Source organism: Cimex lectularius, unplaced genomic scaffold (genome assembly GCF_000648675.2).
Source record: "Cimex lectularius strain Harlan isolate CLEC.00 unplaced genomic scaffold, Clec_2.1 scaffold156, whole genome shotgun sequence".
NCBI classification, from domain to species: domain Eukaryota; kingdom Metazoa; phylum Arthropoda; class Insecta; order Hemiptera; family Cimicidae; genus Cimex; species Cimex lectularius.
Genome location: NW_019392760.1, coordinates 741,756 through 758,853, shown reverse-complemented (window position 1 = coordinate 758,853; position 17,098 = coordinate 741,756). Strand labels below are relative to the sequence as shown.

General features: G+C 33.2%; 1 protein-coding gene across 2 annotated transcripts; it reads right to left on the bottom strand.

Moving 5' to 3' along the window:
* Positions 1-418: 418 nt before the first annotated feature.
* Positions 419-15,805, bottom strand: LOC106669815 (tankyrase). Of its 2 annotated transcripts, none has more exons than XM_024227374.1 (19): positions 15,304-15,805; positions 14,959-15,183; positions 9,989-10,139; positions 9,777-9,929; positions 9,466-9,719; positions 9,253-9,374; positions 8,989-9,190; positions 8,783-8,932; positions 7,043-7,169; positions 6,730-6,828; positions 6,462-6,627; positions 3,963-4,415; positions 3,584-3,903; positions 3,228-3,388; positions 2,992-3,152; positions 1,386-1,569; positions 1,203-1,311; positions 988-1,144; positions 419-929 (listed from the first exon to the last, which is right to left on the bottom strand). In XM_024227374.1, exons 1-19 carry the CDS (start codon positions 15,497-15,499, stop codon positions 864-866), a joined length of 3,456 nt encoding a protein of 1,151 aa, XP_024083142.1. In that variant the 5' UTR covers positions 15,500-15,805; the 3' UTR covers positions 419-863. The 2 variants fall into 2 exon arrangements, with proteins under 2 accessions (XP_024083142.1, XP_024083143.1); XM_024227375.1 differs by having other exon boundaries at positions 8,792-8,932; positions 15,304-15,804.
* Positions 15,806-17,098: the final 1,293 nt, after the last annotated feature.

Here is a 17,098-nt window from a genome sequence, read left to right as displayed (position 1 = left end):
GTTATGCATATTCGTTTTGGGGGAAGGGTATCGTGAAAAAAAAGGCCAGAGGCGATGGTGGGAATTGAAGTCTCTCACGCTAACCACTCGGCTACCGCGCCCCCGAAAACAATATTATTGACTTAATAGCTTCATAACACAAGGGATAAGATCAAATTATTAAAAAGCACTACTTTATTTTACCACCCGAATAATAGGTCATTGCTGATACCCTCACGTCTGTACTGACCAAACTAATATCAGATATCAAACTACAGGTTTACCACTTTGCAGACCTCAACAAGAAATATGAGAATAAAATAGTAAAAGGTTTTTTCTTCAGCCTTGAAAAAACAATATTTTTAAACTTTAATAATTGCTTTAATTATATACATATAATACATAATGCATAATTAAAAAATAAAATAGTTTAAATAAGACAATAAAAACACAAAAATGGAAGTTGCTTAAAACCTATAATAAAAGAGATGGAATGTTATTTCTTAATTATTCTTAATTAAAACAAATATTAATGGAATTTTTTAAAACCCCACCCCCCTTTTTGTTTATTAAAAATTACATCGAGTTCTTAAATATTAATTAAATAGTTTTATCTTCTTTCCCTTTTGAAATATAACCTTTTAAATTTCTGTTAAACATTTAAAATTCCATTTTATAGATTAGAGTAAAATATAGATGTCACAGATAGAGCTTTCAAATTACTTCTAATATTAGAAATTGACTGATTTCAATAAAATAATGAATTCACAACCTTTTATCACATCCTTCTCTATTTAACGAGAAAAACGATGATGAAACACCTTATGAATTAATCAGTTAAATAGAGGCTAATTATACGATTAAACTTGAATTAGGCCAAAATTTCATCTCACTTCGGAATTCTCTTCTGGTTTAACTATCTGATAAGTAATGAGGTATTCTGGATAAGCCTAGAAAGAAAGAAAAAATTAATGTTACGTTTCCACAAATCGACGTTTCAAAATGTACCTGTTCTCCTCTATACACGACATATTCTGGAAAGTTGAGCCCGCCTGAAGAAGGCCGGCCCATTACAGAATGGTGCCCGGGAGGAGCATGTGCCATTTTCATGGCGTTGAACTGAAGGAAGGATTTCCCGAGGGTTACTCTACATAGGAGAAGATGCCTAAACAGGAATAAAATACGTCAAAAGTTGTTTTCTCAGAAATATTATCAGAAATTACCTATGGCAGGTGTAACACGATCGGTCTTTATGAGTCGTACAGCCAGTCCCTCCACCAATACCGTAAACATACTGGTTGCTTTTAGAAGAATGCTCAGCGAAATAAATTCCTGAAGGGTATAATAATAATAATCATACAAATTTCATGTAAATTCATCAAATGAGATTTTATTATTAGACTTACCTGCGCCAAACATTCCTCCGATATATGCGTGTCTTTCATCGAAGCCCTTTTGAACTATGGCGTTGATAAAAGGAGATCCATGGAATAGCATTCTTTCGTTGGATGAATTACTGTTTTCTTCAGCAACTTCGTTTCTTCTGTGGGTGTACTTTTCCCAAAGTTTTCGATTCTGCACTTTTTGCACCTAGCAGTTTAAAAATAATTTAGACCTCATAGAAATGTATTTTTTATTTATTAGGTTCTGAGATAAAGATAAGATTTCGATTTAATAAAATTTATAAGTTGTACACCATACAAGTCAGTCTAGGAAAATACAAAAAGTTGTCTTAAGAGATTTTTTTCAGTGACTCAAAGTAATTATTTATTATTTTACAATAAATTAGATCACCATTTTATTGGAAAGTTTTTTATGTATACAGTTTATGTACTCCCCTAAAATGGACACTCTTAGGGAATGAAACATTGTCATTTGTAGAGATGTCTGCTTCAGAGATAAGAGAGAAAAAAACGTTTAGTTTTACAAGATTGGCCACAATAGGGATTACAATATATCGATACCTTTGAAACAGTGGATTTTTTCATTTTTTATGACCAGAGGGTTTTTCAAATTCACCAAGCTATTTTTACATAAGAGCAAAGTTAAACGCTCTTTTGAAATATCTCTTGTGGCAACACTCATTTTTTAATGGCATAGTTAGCCGGAAGTGTTCTAAAAAATAGAGCTGTCTCCCCAAAAATGTTTTTGGGTTCAAAATCAGCGCAACAATGTTTGAGTTTTTCCATCGTTTTGTACAAACTCGGTCTTTCACTCCACTTATGTTTTTAAAATAAATCTTATGCCGATTTCTAAATTCGTTGAGCTAACCTAAAGAAGTTTAGCAATCCATTTGTCCTAAATATTTTGCAACTTTTTAGGCCTTTTTTCAAACTAGACAGTGGTATCTACAAGCCCGAGCACGGCAAACCATTCTAATACGTCCTGGTATTAGAGCCAAACGAAACTTTTAGAAAAAAAAAATTGGTGGGATTCCCTTGGTTGTGAAATTTATTTAAAAGTTACTTTTTATTCTATAGAATTTCACTTTCCAATAGAAAACTGCAGCCAAATCTCACACACTTGTTTTTCTCTTTTACTCACTTTAAGTATATTAATTTTGTCTTTAAGTGTCAAGCGCACTGAAGAAGTTATTATATGTTTGCAAAGTAGTTAATCGAAATGTAGGAATATTGGGAAAATTTCGAAAGCGAACAAAAAGTACAGGAAACGGTGCTTCTAAGAAAATGTTCATTTTCTGGAAGTGCTGCCCCGCACCTGTCATTAGGGGTGTTTTCTTTATAGAATATTTTAATGTGAACTAATGGGAAAAAATCAGGGAATCAGAATTGTCCGTTCAGGGAGGTGTCAGCATGTTAACACGTTTCAGAGTATTTTGAACATCAAACAATGAAAAGTACTAAAAGTTTTGAGAAAAAATACCAAGTTGACAATAATGTGTTAAACGTAAAAACAAAAAGTAACATTCCTTTCTAGTTTGGCAGTTTTAAACAAAAATAAACACTAAAGTACCTAAAAAATAAAAATATATAAAAAATGAAAAATACATACTCTAATAATGTTATATCTAGAGAAAACTCCACCAGAATGCCCATTGTCTTTGTGCTCTCTAATCGTGTTCTGCATCTCGTCTTCGACAGCTATAAACTCTTTGTCTTCTCTCAGTAAATCTACAAGTAGTGTACCTTGTTGCCAATTGGGTCCTGATAAATCTAACAAAAAAATAATAATTAAAAAAAAAAATAGTCACCACAAAATTGTATATCGATAGATGGTCAATCTTATACCTGAGTTGAGCTGTATTTTCTCTATCCCTTTGATTATCTTGTGTCGATACCCATATGCCGTCACGCCGACCTGTTTGAGATCCTCATGGCCCATTTCTGCCAGAATATCAAGCGTGATTTGCTCTCTTTCCAAAGGCTCGACAAGATGCTCCAGTCCGAGACTAAAATTAAAAAAAAAAAGTTCTATTAATACAAAATGAAAATATGTAAAAAAGTTTCTATATCAAAGAATTTATTTACATAATATATTAAAAAATGTAAAAAGACAGTAGCGATAGTTTTGATTCTGAGTGATTTTTAATTGAGGTAATTATACATTTAATATGTTTAAACAATTATATATAACTTAAACTTACGACATGAGGAAGCCTGCTAAGGAAGTGACATGAGGGTCGTGTTTAAACTCGGGCACAAGATGTGGTGATGTTGCGCCATCACCCTTGTGCATAATAGCCACAGGAGATGCCAACGAGAGGCAGGCACCACTGGGTAGGATTATGGAATCAGTAACGACTGGCGATGGAAGTTGGAGACTCGGCAGTGACGAAGGAGTTGTCGCACCAGGAACAGCCGCCATTGCGTCTTGAAGCAAACATCTTACATCTTCACCAGTCGCCACTTCCAACGGACACTGTCCTTCCTGATTTTTCATCATCGGGTCCGCACCATGAGCCAGCTAAAAAAATTTGAATTTTTTATTTTGTTCAATTTTTAAAGAATAAATTAAATAATTACAAGTAGGGCGGAAAGTTGAGTCCTTCCTTTCTGGGCCGCTTCGTGAAGAGGCGTGAAACCCCATTTGTCGGTGGCGTTCACGACTGTGTTGTATTTGATGAGAAGTGCAGCAATGTCCAGATGGCCGTACGATGACGCGTTGTGCAACGGGATGAGTCCTCCTTTGTCTTGCGCATTGACGTCAGCTCCGTTCTCGAGAAGGAATTCAGCAACTTCTACATTGTTGTAACCGGCTGCTAGGTGTAGAGGGGTCGAATTTCTGCCCTGGGTGTCACGGCAGTTAATATTTTCAGGTGTAACCAGCCGTTGCACTCGTGCCAAGTTGCCCCTCTTTGCGGCATCGAGCAGGGCTGAATTCCCTCTCAAAAGATCAGCAACCTCCTGGTCACCTTCTTTAACAAGCTCAACCGCCATGGCTCCATCGCGGTTCTTTTTTGTCGGGTCTGCCCCATGCTGAATAAAAAATAAATAAATAAATAAAAAATTATAAAGGAATGTTAATTCAGACTGTATTTATTATGCGAGAACAAGATGTGTGATAATTTAAAAAATTTTGTTTGCTAGAAAGAAATTGATTTCATATACTAATTTCAAATGAAAAGAACCTTTTCAAAAAAATACAAATACACTGAGATTAACCTTTTCAGGACTCATGACGAGTTATTTCTTTCAAGCTTGGAGGCTCCACAAGCCTTGTATCAAGTTATTACGTTCTTTTTTTTTTTTGCATTTTAAGAGCTCTAGCCGATTACTCACGGCTGAGGTTGTATACAATATGTAGCAAACATTTGGCAGGAAATGGACCCTTCCTTTCCCGTCCTCATCCTTAGTGAACCACCCTTTTCTCCTCCTTCTATTCAAAATTTAGCTTCTCACTCAAACTTTTGTGAAATTTGCGACGATAATTTTTTGGTATAACCATTTAACCACAATAACTTCACAACTCTCTATTCTTCCTTTTGTGTTTCTGATTTTTTGCATCTTACCTGCTCTCAGTTTTTATTTATTTTTATACAAACCACCAAATTAAATGAGTCAAAAATTAATGTTTTAATAAAAAAAATTATATGATNAGGAATGATAATTCAGACTGTATTTATTATGCGAGAACAAGGTGTGTGATAATTTAAAAAATTTTGTTTGCTAGAAAGAAATTGATTCCATATACTAATTTCAAATGAAAAGAACCTTTACAAAAAAATACAAATACACTGAGATTAACCTTTTCAGGACTTGTGACGAGTTATTTCTTTCGAGCTTGGAGGCTCCACAAGCCTTGTATCGTTATTACGTTTTTTTTTTTTTTTTATATTTTATCTGATTCCTCACGGCATAGGTTGTATACAATATGTAGCAAACATTCGTCAGGAAATGAACCCTTCCTTTCCCGTCCTCATCCTTAGCGAACCACTCTTTTCTCCTCCTTCTGTTCAAAATTTGGCATCTCTCAAACTTTTGTGAAATTTGCGACAATAATTTTTTGGTATAACCATTTAGCCACAATAACTTCACAACTCTCTATTCTTCCTTTTGTCTCTGATTTTTCGCATCTTACCTGCTCTCAGTTTTAATTTTACATTGTTTACGTTCACAGTAATTTTCTGAATATATATTTTTTTTTGTCCTTATTTATATACACTCAAAGATTTTTAAAAAAATTATTAATTTCAACATATTTATTTTTATATAAACCACCAAATTAAATGAGCTCAAAAATTAATGTTTTAATAAAAAAAATTATATGATGAGTTGAAAGAAAATTAAACTAAAACACCAGAAAATCATTTAGTGATCTATCAAAATTTGATCACAATTTATTCTATCACTAAATGATATTCCGGTGTTTTGGTAAATTTTCTTAAAAACCATCAAATTTAAATATTTCTTAAATTAAAACTCAAGAGTTTTTCATCCCGTTAATTTATTGTTATGCTTTAATGTAATAAAGTGTAAGTAAGTAAAAGTACTAAAATACTTTTAGTAAAAAATAAATTTTCAATTAAATACAACTTTTTTCGTTTTTCTCTTTTTATTTATTTACTTCTATTGAAAACTATATTTGTGGAATGTACTTTCAAATCTTGAAAGGAATTGGTGCACTTCAAGAAGAGGAAAAAACATTTTGAATTTTGATGCACGATGTAAAATAAAATCAGGATGGAGGAGACACATAACGGCTGAGAATATATGCAGGGGAATTCATTTTAGCATCCTAAAATCAGCCCCGAAAAGGTTAATAATTAAATGTTCTATAATTATTATAGACAAATGGAAGTTCAAGTTAGTATAAAAATTTAAAAACTCCGTCCTTGTTTATACATAATTTTAGACCCATACTAAATAAAACCCACTTCAAAAATAACTCCTTACATTTACATAAAACTGATTGAAATTTTGAAAGTTTTTCTAAAATTATACCTTTTTTTTAGTGTAATGTTATGAGAAAAAAATTATTGAATCACCTCTAATTGTAAATAAGTTTTGTTTTGAAAATATTACCTGTAGCAACAGTCTAACTATGTCATATTTTCCTTTTGCAGCGGCTTCGTGTAAAGGCGTGAATTTCCACAAATCTGCCACATTGACATTAGCGCCATGCTTGACCAACATTTCAGTCACTTCATAATGGCCATAAGAGCAGGCATTATGCAACGGAACAAGACCCCTGAAAATTATAAAAGTTTCAAGTCCTCGCCAGTTACCAAGAGGCACTGTAAACTGTCACAATTCACACCCAAACTCATCTCAAAAGCCCAGAAATACTCACCCTTTATCTTTAGAGTGAACATCTGCACCGTGTGAAAGCAAATATTCCACTACAGCCACTCGGTTATAGCCAGCAGCAAAATGCAACGGTGTCGAGTGCCTAGAATTGTGTGTTACGAGATAAAGATACCAACAAGAAAAACAATGCAAGGAAAAGTGCTTTAAGTGTTTAAAACAGTGAATACTGACTCTTATTTGCACAATGTACTTTGTTGAACAACTAGTGCGTGAAAAATTAATTCAAACGTTTGCTTATCACCTGACTACTTTCATTAAAATTCCAAACATAGTGGGGATTATGACAAATTAATTACCTTCCGTCTAAATCCCTGCAGTTCACTATCTGCGGATAGGAGGTCAAGAGTCGCTGCACCTGATCTAAATCTCCTGACTTTGAAGCCTCAAGCAGTTTATTTTCTAAATCCAATATTGCCGGTGGCTCTGAAATACACATACATGGATAATTAAAGAAGATTTGAAAAAATTTAGGACGTATAAAAAAATACAACAAACACTTTAACTTCAAAAGTATGCAATTTTATATTGAAATTCTACTCAAGTAATAAAAAATACACATTACAGTAATGCATGATTTATAAAGTATGAACTTACTAAAAAAATAAAATATATACAAGCTTGCTTTCTCCTCCAATAACAATTAAACAATAACTACAACCACTTTTGAATATAAACCTTTTTTACAGAGAAAATAACATATAATCTTTAATCGTGCTTGAAAATGTCACTAGACACGATTTCCCATTGTTCATGATTTCTTGATTTAAAATGATGATGATAAATTTAAAATGATTTAAAATTCCATTTAGCCTATACGAATAAATAATAAACCAATAATAATGGACAGGAAAAATTACTGTTAATGAGCAAAGATGAATTTTGAAGGTAACGACATTTTGCAATACTTTGGCCTAATAATGAGCACTGAATCCTTTCTTTTATTATTATATAATTGCCTATAAGGAGGTCTATATTGAAGAGCAAAAAGAATTATATGTTATGATCAATTTATTGGTAGTTTATAATATTGGCAGTACTGGTGACATCCCAGTGTTTTTTCATTTAATACAGTGTATTACACCTTTTATTTGATAGTAAATTTAAACATAAATACAAATTTAATTAGTGAAGGATCAAAACTCAAGGCATGTAGAAAATAACTTTTAATAAATTGTTAGCATGCTTATAAATTTTTTTAGTAAAGACCAGATTTCTGTGCAATTGCATTTTTTTTATTTTATTGCTAACTCTAATTTTAATGAAACCAAAACAGAAATTCAAATCACAAATTTTTTGTGACGCTATTCATATTTTGCATGTTTCGGTGTTATTGCACAAAACTGCATTTTCCCCAATTTTTACATTTATTAATTTTTTATGCTGTGTAAAATGGAAGTTTTTACTGCATGAAAATCTGATCTTTAGTTATTAGTTTAAATGCACATTTACGGTGTGGGGTGCACTGGGAAATTTAATTTAAAAAAATTAAACAGTAAAAGGAAGCAAAAAATCCACTAAAGGTGTGTTTAAAGTATTATTACACAACCAGCAACTTCATATATAATTATAAATGCAGAAGAAGAAACACATATTTACAGATTAAATTAAGTTTTTATTCAAACAAAGAAGCAAATAAAAATATTTTAAAAAAATTCTATTTATATTAAAAAGTGTATTATTTAAGTTATGCCTATTGCAATAATTTATGTTAAGTTATGCATTAAAAATATGAATTTTTTTGAATATGCATGTAAAATCAAACAATGCTCTCAAAACTTTTTCAAGCACGGTAAAGCAAAAATAATTAAGTAATATTAGTAAAATATACAAAAAAAACTGAAGGAAATTTTTTATTCAGCATAAATCTTCTTCAGAAAGAATGTATTCAGCAAAACAAAACAAAAATATAAAGGGAATAAAAATTTTCTACATTGTACTTAAGAAAGAGAGAAGAAAAAAATTAAAAGAAAATTTTCGAAATAGAATAATTTTGTTTTGATAATACAAACGTGTTAGTATTCCAATTGGGTACATACTCTGTTTACCTTGCAATATCTTCTGTACATTTTCACCGGCAACCTGTAAAGCAGTGTAGCCTTGAAGGGAGACGATCGTCGTGTCGACCGAGTACGAGAGGAGAATGCGGCAGCTTTGTACATTGTTTTCTCTAGCCGCTCTGTGCAGTGCTGAAAATAAATACCATTTCAGTAAATTAAAACAGTTTAGAGATAAACCGTCTTACCTGTCTGGCCAAGTGCATCAAGAGTGTTCACCTTGGCTCCCAGCCTCAGTAGCGTGTCCATAATGTCATGGTTTCCGAGATCAGTGGCGACATGCAAAGGTGTTAGCATTTCTTTATTCTTTTCATTAAGCTGTGCACCCTTCCTTACCAATGTTTCGATGACTTGTTTTCGTTTAGCAAAAGGAGATGAACTTGCATAATGCTACGTTATTTCAAGAAAAAAATTAGTGATTTTTTTATTATTAGTCAGAATATTTTAATTACCAATGGTGTATCCCCAGTGTAAGGATGCTTAAAATTAACTATTTCAGATGAAAGAAATTTTTTCAGTCTTGAAGGATCAGCTTGTCTGCATGCATCAAGGAGGTAATGACCTTTGTATTCATCTAAAAAAGTTAAAATTCGAATAATAACTTTGCACTTGATTTTAAAAATGTGCACTAAGTTCATATTATTTAATTAAAGTTTAAAACTTACAAGCTAGTCTGTCTCTTAGATCTCTGGTTCCAGCAGCATCAATCGCAGATTTCGAATGGCAGTTGAGCAGCGTTGGATCGGCACCGTGGCTCAAAAGCAGAGAGCAGACTTCAAGCCTGGATTTCGAAGCCGCTTCATGTAATGGAGTAAATTGCCAAAGGTCCATTGCGTTGACATTAGCACCTGCCTTGACCAACATCTCCGTCACGTCAAAATGACCATATGAGCACGCATTATGCAATGGCACTAGACCACTAAACAAAAAATCCCTGTATGTTTTCTATCGATTATGATTTAATTAAAAAACTTACCCTTTATCCTTTGCATGGACATCAGCACCATTTTGAAGAAGTAGTTGGACCACTCTGTTCCTGTTGTAACCAGCTGCAAGGTGAAGTGGTGTTGATCTCCTGCCATCGCTGGCGTGACAGTTCACATTTAAAGGTGTCAACAGAGCCAATAGCCTATATTTTAAAAAATTAATGAACAAATGAAAAATTTTGAGTGTTTGCCAATAAATTACCGTTCTTCGTTGCCCGTTCTGGCTGCTTCGAGCAACTCTTCTTTTTTGTACTCGCCAGTGAGTACTGCCCTTGTTGCCTGGTCCGCCACTTCTAAAGGTGTTTTTCCTTCAGTGTTTCTTATTGTTATGTCTGCACCGTGTTGAAGCAAAGCTGAAATGTGATGAAATCTATGTATTAATTTGATTTTTGTTTAAAATCTCGTTAACACTTGCCGTGGACATTTCATAAATTGAAATTGGTTTTCAATTACATTTATATACAACTCCTGTTAATATTAATAGTTAATCCATAATTAACCACATTAATTATTTCAATTAATTATTCTTTTTTATCTAAGGTCTTGGTTGAGATGAAAAAGTTAGTTTCACAAGCTGGATTTGAAACCACAACTTTGGCTCAATACACCACTGCTCTAACCTCTTAGTCACGATAGCTCAAGTGGCTAGAGCAGCGACGTACTACTGTGCTGAAGGTCGTGGGTTTGAACCCCGCTCATGACATTAACTTTTTCATCTCAACCAAGACCTTAGATAAAAAGAATAAGTAATTGAAATGTGTGGTGATTAGTGACCGTTAATCGATAATTATTCAGAAATCGTGAGATGCGGTCTGGTGTGATGTAGGTTTCAGAAAAACATTTTCTTTATCGTGCCAACGTTTCGATACTGGCACTCTCAACACGACACGCAAGAATGGCACAATTACACAGAAGACAAACACTTTGAGTGAGTAGAAATACTTTGATTGAATATAAAAAATATATTTTGCATTGTATACATTCACTTTTCCACACCTAAATGTATTTGTTAAATGTAAACAATGTTTGTTAATCCCAGGCCCTGAAGATGATCTCAATTAAGATCGAAACGTTGGCACGATAAAGAAAATGTTTTTCTGAAACCTACATCACACCCGACCGCATCTCACGATATCTGAATAACTATCGATTAACGGTCACTAATCTCTACACATTAATTGAAATGATTAATATTTACTGTCTATCAGTAAAAAGCAAAATAACTGTTTTGTTTTTACAACTTAGTGTCATTTCAATTAAACTTTTATGAAAAAACAATAGTTAGACAAGGTTGTAATTAATAAATCCAAGACTATACCATGCATGAATGTAACTGATAGAAAACTTCAGATTTGATTAGAGAAAATCAACAATAATTTTGTAGTTATGAGTTTATACTTTGTTACCACTTTAATTTAGTTGTTTAATAATTTGTCGTGAGGAGGGGTCGACTTATCAATAACTTCTTCCCACCATTAATCATTTTAAGCTTTAATATTGTGATCCAGGTATATATATTTGTTAATAATTTTTAAATATAGGGGAAGCCTGTATCCACAAAGGATTGTATCTATTCAATTATTGGCTAATGAAAGTAGGAAAAAACACATTTTTACTAGTTTACTGTGGAATGTGCTTTTTGATGCAAAAACTTTGTTTAATTGTTCACACCAAAGGCATGTCTATTTTGTTTTACTCTCCTCCCTGGTTTTTCTGTTTTGTATATCGTTCATTTATATTCTTACATGGCAAGGAATTTCATTTCGAGTCCAGAGTTAATGTGTAAGAACATTTTATTCACAAAATACGATAACATAGTTGTGTTTCTTAATTTTATTATACATCATCAGCACACCAGAAAAATTTAATTAATTATTTATTTTAATATTTCTCTTTACTTGAAAGTTTGTTGTTTATTAATCAGTTGTATTATGTTTGTAGTATTTAATGTAAAAAGTCATTATAATGTCCCCTGTTTTTATCAGGTTTCTAGATTGAAATGAAATCATCAATCTTGATAGATTATTTATCAATAGCCTTTTCGATTTAAAGGGGAAAAATCAAATTCGTAATCTACAAAGTGTTTACATTTGTGACATTCTGTACCATTTTAACATTTCAGCTTGTAAGACTGTTTCAAGAATGCTCAATGCCCTACTTTCTTGTGTATACGTTTATTTAATTTTGAGATGGAATTTTTGAATCAAGCTTCTTTACTTAGAGCAAATTGTTCATAAAATGTAAATAGTTTTAAAAAATTCTTTTCAAATATACAAATGGTTACATTGTAATTGTCATTAATGAAATTGCCATATTTCAACATTTTAGTTTGTCCAAAGTTCCCACCGCACAAGGCCTATCGTACACCAGAAAGTTTTTACAGGTTATCAAATTTATTCATTTTAAGGCTTTTCAGATAGCCTACATTGATTTTGTATTCCCATTTTCTTGGTGTTCAAAATTTGTTGAAATCAAAAACATCGCCTTTTTTTGTATTATAAAACCAATATAATAAATAAATATCGTAAGGCAAAAATGACATCCAGATAAAAACAAAACTAAATTAACAAACTGAATTGATTAACAAGCATAAAAAGAGAAAACTACTGTAGTTATGTAACATGAAAAAATTATAAACAAATATTACACTCATTCCTTCTTTATGCTTTCTTGTAAGATAATATATGCTAGGACATTGAAATTAATTCTAATTAAAAAAAGTTATTAAGTGTCAATATGAAGATTTATTTTGCTTTAAAAAAATGAATATCAAATCATTTGATTGGTTTATTCACAATTGCCCAATAATTAAGCAATTTCCTGATAATGCACCAATAATTTTTATCAATTTTCTTATAAATGTCAATTATTTGGGTAAAACTAATAATTTGGCCAATTTTTTCACAAGTTTGTGCAAGTATTTGATAAATGTCCTAATAATTATCCAATAATCTCACCTATTTCATTATACTTATGCAAGAATTTTGTCGATTCCTGATAACCATCCAATAATTTTAACACTTTTTTTACACAATTAAAAAAAAATTGACAATTTAATTGTCTGAATTGGATGATTAATTTTATTAATTTTGAAAACTTTCAAGTAATTTGTTTCACTTCTTGATACTGTACAAGCATTTCGTCAATTTCTTGATTATGACAAAATGTTATCACATTTTTAATTGTAAACAACAAATTTAATTTTTTGTCATGTTTATATTAAAGAAAAATAATTAAAAAAACTCAACTGATAAAGCTTGGCAACACCAACATCATTCTTTATCAAGTTTAATAGCTATATTTATTGCTTATTATAAAATGTAATATTTATAAAAAATCTCAAATAAAATGAAAATAATAATATGACTATTGCAAGGCAGATAAGATCTTAAATTCTGTTATATTTTTGTTAAATTTGTTCTAGCTTGTATCTAAATTTATAAAGCATTTTGTGATAAGAAATGAAACATTATTACCATTTTGATATTTCAGTCTAATCAAATGTGTCAAGGATTGGCAGGTGTTATGGGTTAAAGAACTAGTTTAAAAAAAAGTGGTTTGAACCCATGTCTGTTACTATTTACAGTTTTGCTCAAATGAGATTAAGAGTGGAAAATATGCTGCAGCGACATGGGACCATGGTGGCCGAGAGGAAGTTACTATTGTACAATTTACAATTTGGCTCAAATGAGATTAAGAATTGAAAATATGTTACAGTGACATGGGACCTCAGTGGTCAAGTTGTTAGTGCGTCTGACGGTTCTGGTTTCAAATCTTGACATAGCCCATGGCTTTTTAATTAAAAAATAATATGAAAAAGTAATGTAAAGTGGTGTTGACCTTTCATCCATGAATTGGTAGTTGAGCACCTTCCTGTATAACAGGAAATTATTAGGGCAACCAGAAGTAATGTTGTCAATATTTATTTGTCACTTATCAGCTTTGTGTACTTGAAAGTAGTGCCAAAGACATTTTAAGGTTAGAATGACTTGTCTACTCGTAAATAACTGAATCCTAAAGTTCTTTGCAATTTATGGTGAAATGGCCAGCCAGAAGAGGTATATATCCGGCATTGTATGATTTTTGAGTTTCACAAGGGCAATAACACAACAGTTGCTATAAAAAACATTTGCGATGTTTATCCAAGTGCACAGACATTCGTAAATGCCAAAGGTGTTTTTCTAAGTTCAAATCTGGTAATTTTGATAGTTTCGACTTATACTCACCAGGAAAACCAACAACTTTGGACAATGATGAAAGTAAAATTAGGATGAAAGTGAAGCAAATCCATGTCAGACAATTAAGGAACTGTCAAACACTCTTAACCAACATTGGTCGACCATCCAAGAACACAATAGCACAGTAGCACAGATTTTGATGAGTGGGAAGGAAATCCACAACCTACTCCACCAATCCGTAAAAGATTGAGGTGTGATCGAATGGTAATGTAAAAATATGTAGTTGGTGTAGAGTTGTTGAAGGGGGTGACAGTGGTGGAGCCAGGTCTCAGCGTATTGGTTGGATGGTTGGAAGAGGAACAGGGCATGTCCTACCTCGAGGACATGGACTTTTCCATGGTGTCTAGACGGTTTTTATCCACGTCCTCCAATGAGGAGTTCATCCAGTCAGTAATGTAACAGAGAGAAGAGAGTTCCCCGCCCTTCCTTTCTGGTAGGACGGTGGCCGCTGAGATGGAGTATTTGCCACTCACACTGGTCACAGTAGTTACTTCAAGAAATCATGGGTAATATGATAGTATAAACCAAAAAAATGGGGTTATTCTGCAACGAGGTAAAGCAAGACCATACTGCACAAGACAAACACCAAAGATTAGGAGGTATTGCATTACCCAGCATACTCGCCCGATGTTGCACCATCTGATTTCCATTTATTACGATTTCTACAACAATTTCTAAGTGGCAAAGATTTGAATATTTGGACGATGTCCAAAATGTCATCTCTAGATATGTTGCTCAAAACCCAATTGATTTTTAACAATTCTGCTTTGAAAATTTGCCCATGAGATGGCAAAAGGTTGTTGATAATGAGGATGATCACTGATTAAAAATAAAAACTTGTTTGTAAAAAACTTTCCGATCCCCCTAATACTTTACTTTGCTATTTATAGTTTGGCTCAAATGAAATTAAGACTTGAATATGTTTCAGTGTTACCTATGCAGACGTCGACTTTGCCCTTGATAGCGGCTTCGTGTAGTGGCGTGTAGTTCCAGTTGTCCCTCGTGTTCGGGTTGGCGCCTGCGACGAGGAGCAGCCTCACAACATCCGCATGGCCGAACGAGCAAGCGTTGTGCAACGGGTGCAAGCCACCATCATCCCTCGCCTGAATGGAAGCTCCAGCAGCTAAAAGGAATTGCACTATCTCTTTCCTTCCGTATCCTAACATTAATTACGTGAATAAAAAAAGGACAAAGAGGCAAAACAAAAACAGAAACAGGCAAACTCAAAAAGAAAAGTGAAAACAAAAAGGAGGGAAGGGGAACGACGAAATTAAATTACCTGCAGCGAAGTGCAAAGGGGTCGACTTCCTCCCAGCTGTGTCCCTGGCGTTGACAGTCGACGGGTTGACGAGCTTCTTCACCTTGTTGACATCTCCGACTTTACAGGCTTCGAAAAGCTCCCTGAGAGGATCCGACAAGCCGCCTGAGGAGATGGTTTCTGTCGAGACTGAAAATGTGGGCCTTCGATTCGCCATTTTCGCACATAATGACAACTATTTCGCATAACTGGCTCCACTTGCGAGACGGCCGTTTCCCCGCCGACGAGCCTCGAGACGGCAACTAAGCCCAGGACGAGAGAGAACGCGCACCCGTCGCCCGGCCCGAGACAATTTTACTAGACGACGGCATCAATTTCACTCTGGATACGCGACGAATGAACGATAACAAAAAACATCCTCAGCCGTCTGGTTCACTGACATTCGCGAGTCTAGGCGCTGACGGGGATGAGGCCGTACTCGGACAAAAGCTCCCGTCCTCCCCACTCACTGCGACTTCCTCCCTTCCTCCTCGGATCAGTGATCACTCCTGTGGGTAATTAAAATCCTACATTAACATAAATTTCCCAATAGATTTTGTAAGAACACGAACAAAGCTTAATTATCGCTATAAAAGAAACGAGTATTAGGAAGTTTCCCTTCTTATTATACCAACATTATGTATACTGTGTGTTTTTTACAATTTCACACAAAATTTGACACCACAAGAATAACACCACACTTTATGCCCTGAAGATGACCCGAATGAAGGTCGAAACATCCGAAAAAACAAAACGAAAAAGGTGTTTTTCTAAACTACCTCACTCTTGACAGCTCCTCACGAATCCAACAAATTATTACGTATACTATTAATTATTCAGAAATAACTTAAACACAATCAATTAATAATTATGTAATAAAACAAAAATTATATACTAATTGACCAAATATTCCATGAAACGTCAAATTAATTGATTTGTTAATAGATATTAATATAATTAATAATTTGTTGGAGTCGTGAGGAGCGGTCAAGGATAAATTAGTTTAGAAAAACACCTTTTTTCATTTTTTTTTTACCGACATTTCGACCTATATTCGGGTCATATTCAGTGTAAATTGCAAAACATACATTGATTGGAATTTTTTTAAAATTTTCTTTGATCAAAGGTGGTTTTATTTAACACAAGGAAGTTGAGAATGGGGGTTTTCTGGATTGGATTTGTGTTTCGGGGTTATTCAATATTGGAAAGGAAGTTAATTAAACGAAGGAAAGGAAAATATAAAACTACGGCTGAGTTTGCATGCATCTGTTCTGTAATTAATGTCCTGCGTGTTTGTGACTTTCTGTTGATGTAAACCTTTTCTAGAAAGTTGAGTTTGTATTTGTTCTATTCGTATTTAGTATTTGTATTTTGTCGAAATCAAAGTTGTGTTGTTTTTTAAAATAGTGTGTGACTAATGCTGTGGGATTGGTTTTTGGTGTCTTACAGTCATAGATGTGTTGTTTTTTCACTTTTTCCAGATATTGCGATGTAATTCCAATGTAGCTGGACAATCAATACATTAATTTATATAAATTTCATCGGAATTAAAATAATTAATTAATATTTTGCCCTGAGAGTGCAAAATTATATATATAATATTATTAATTATATGTACATATTTACACGTAACAATTTATTTTGTGCAAAATTGTAATAATGATAGTTTTATGATGGGATCAAATAAGACAAAATTTTCAAATTTGGCGACAACTGCAATCACTAGAGTCGTTCTATAGACTGACGAAAATGTGCCCATTATCGACACCCAGTAAAT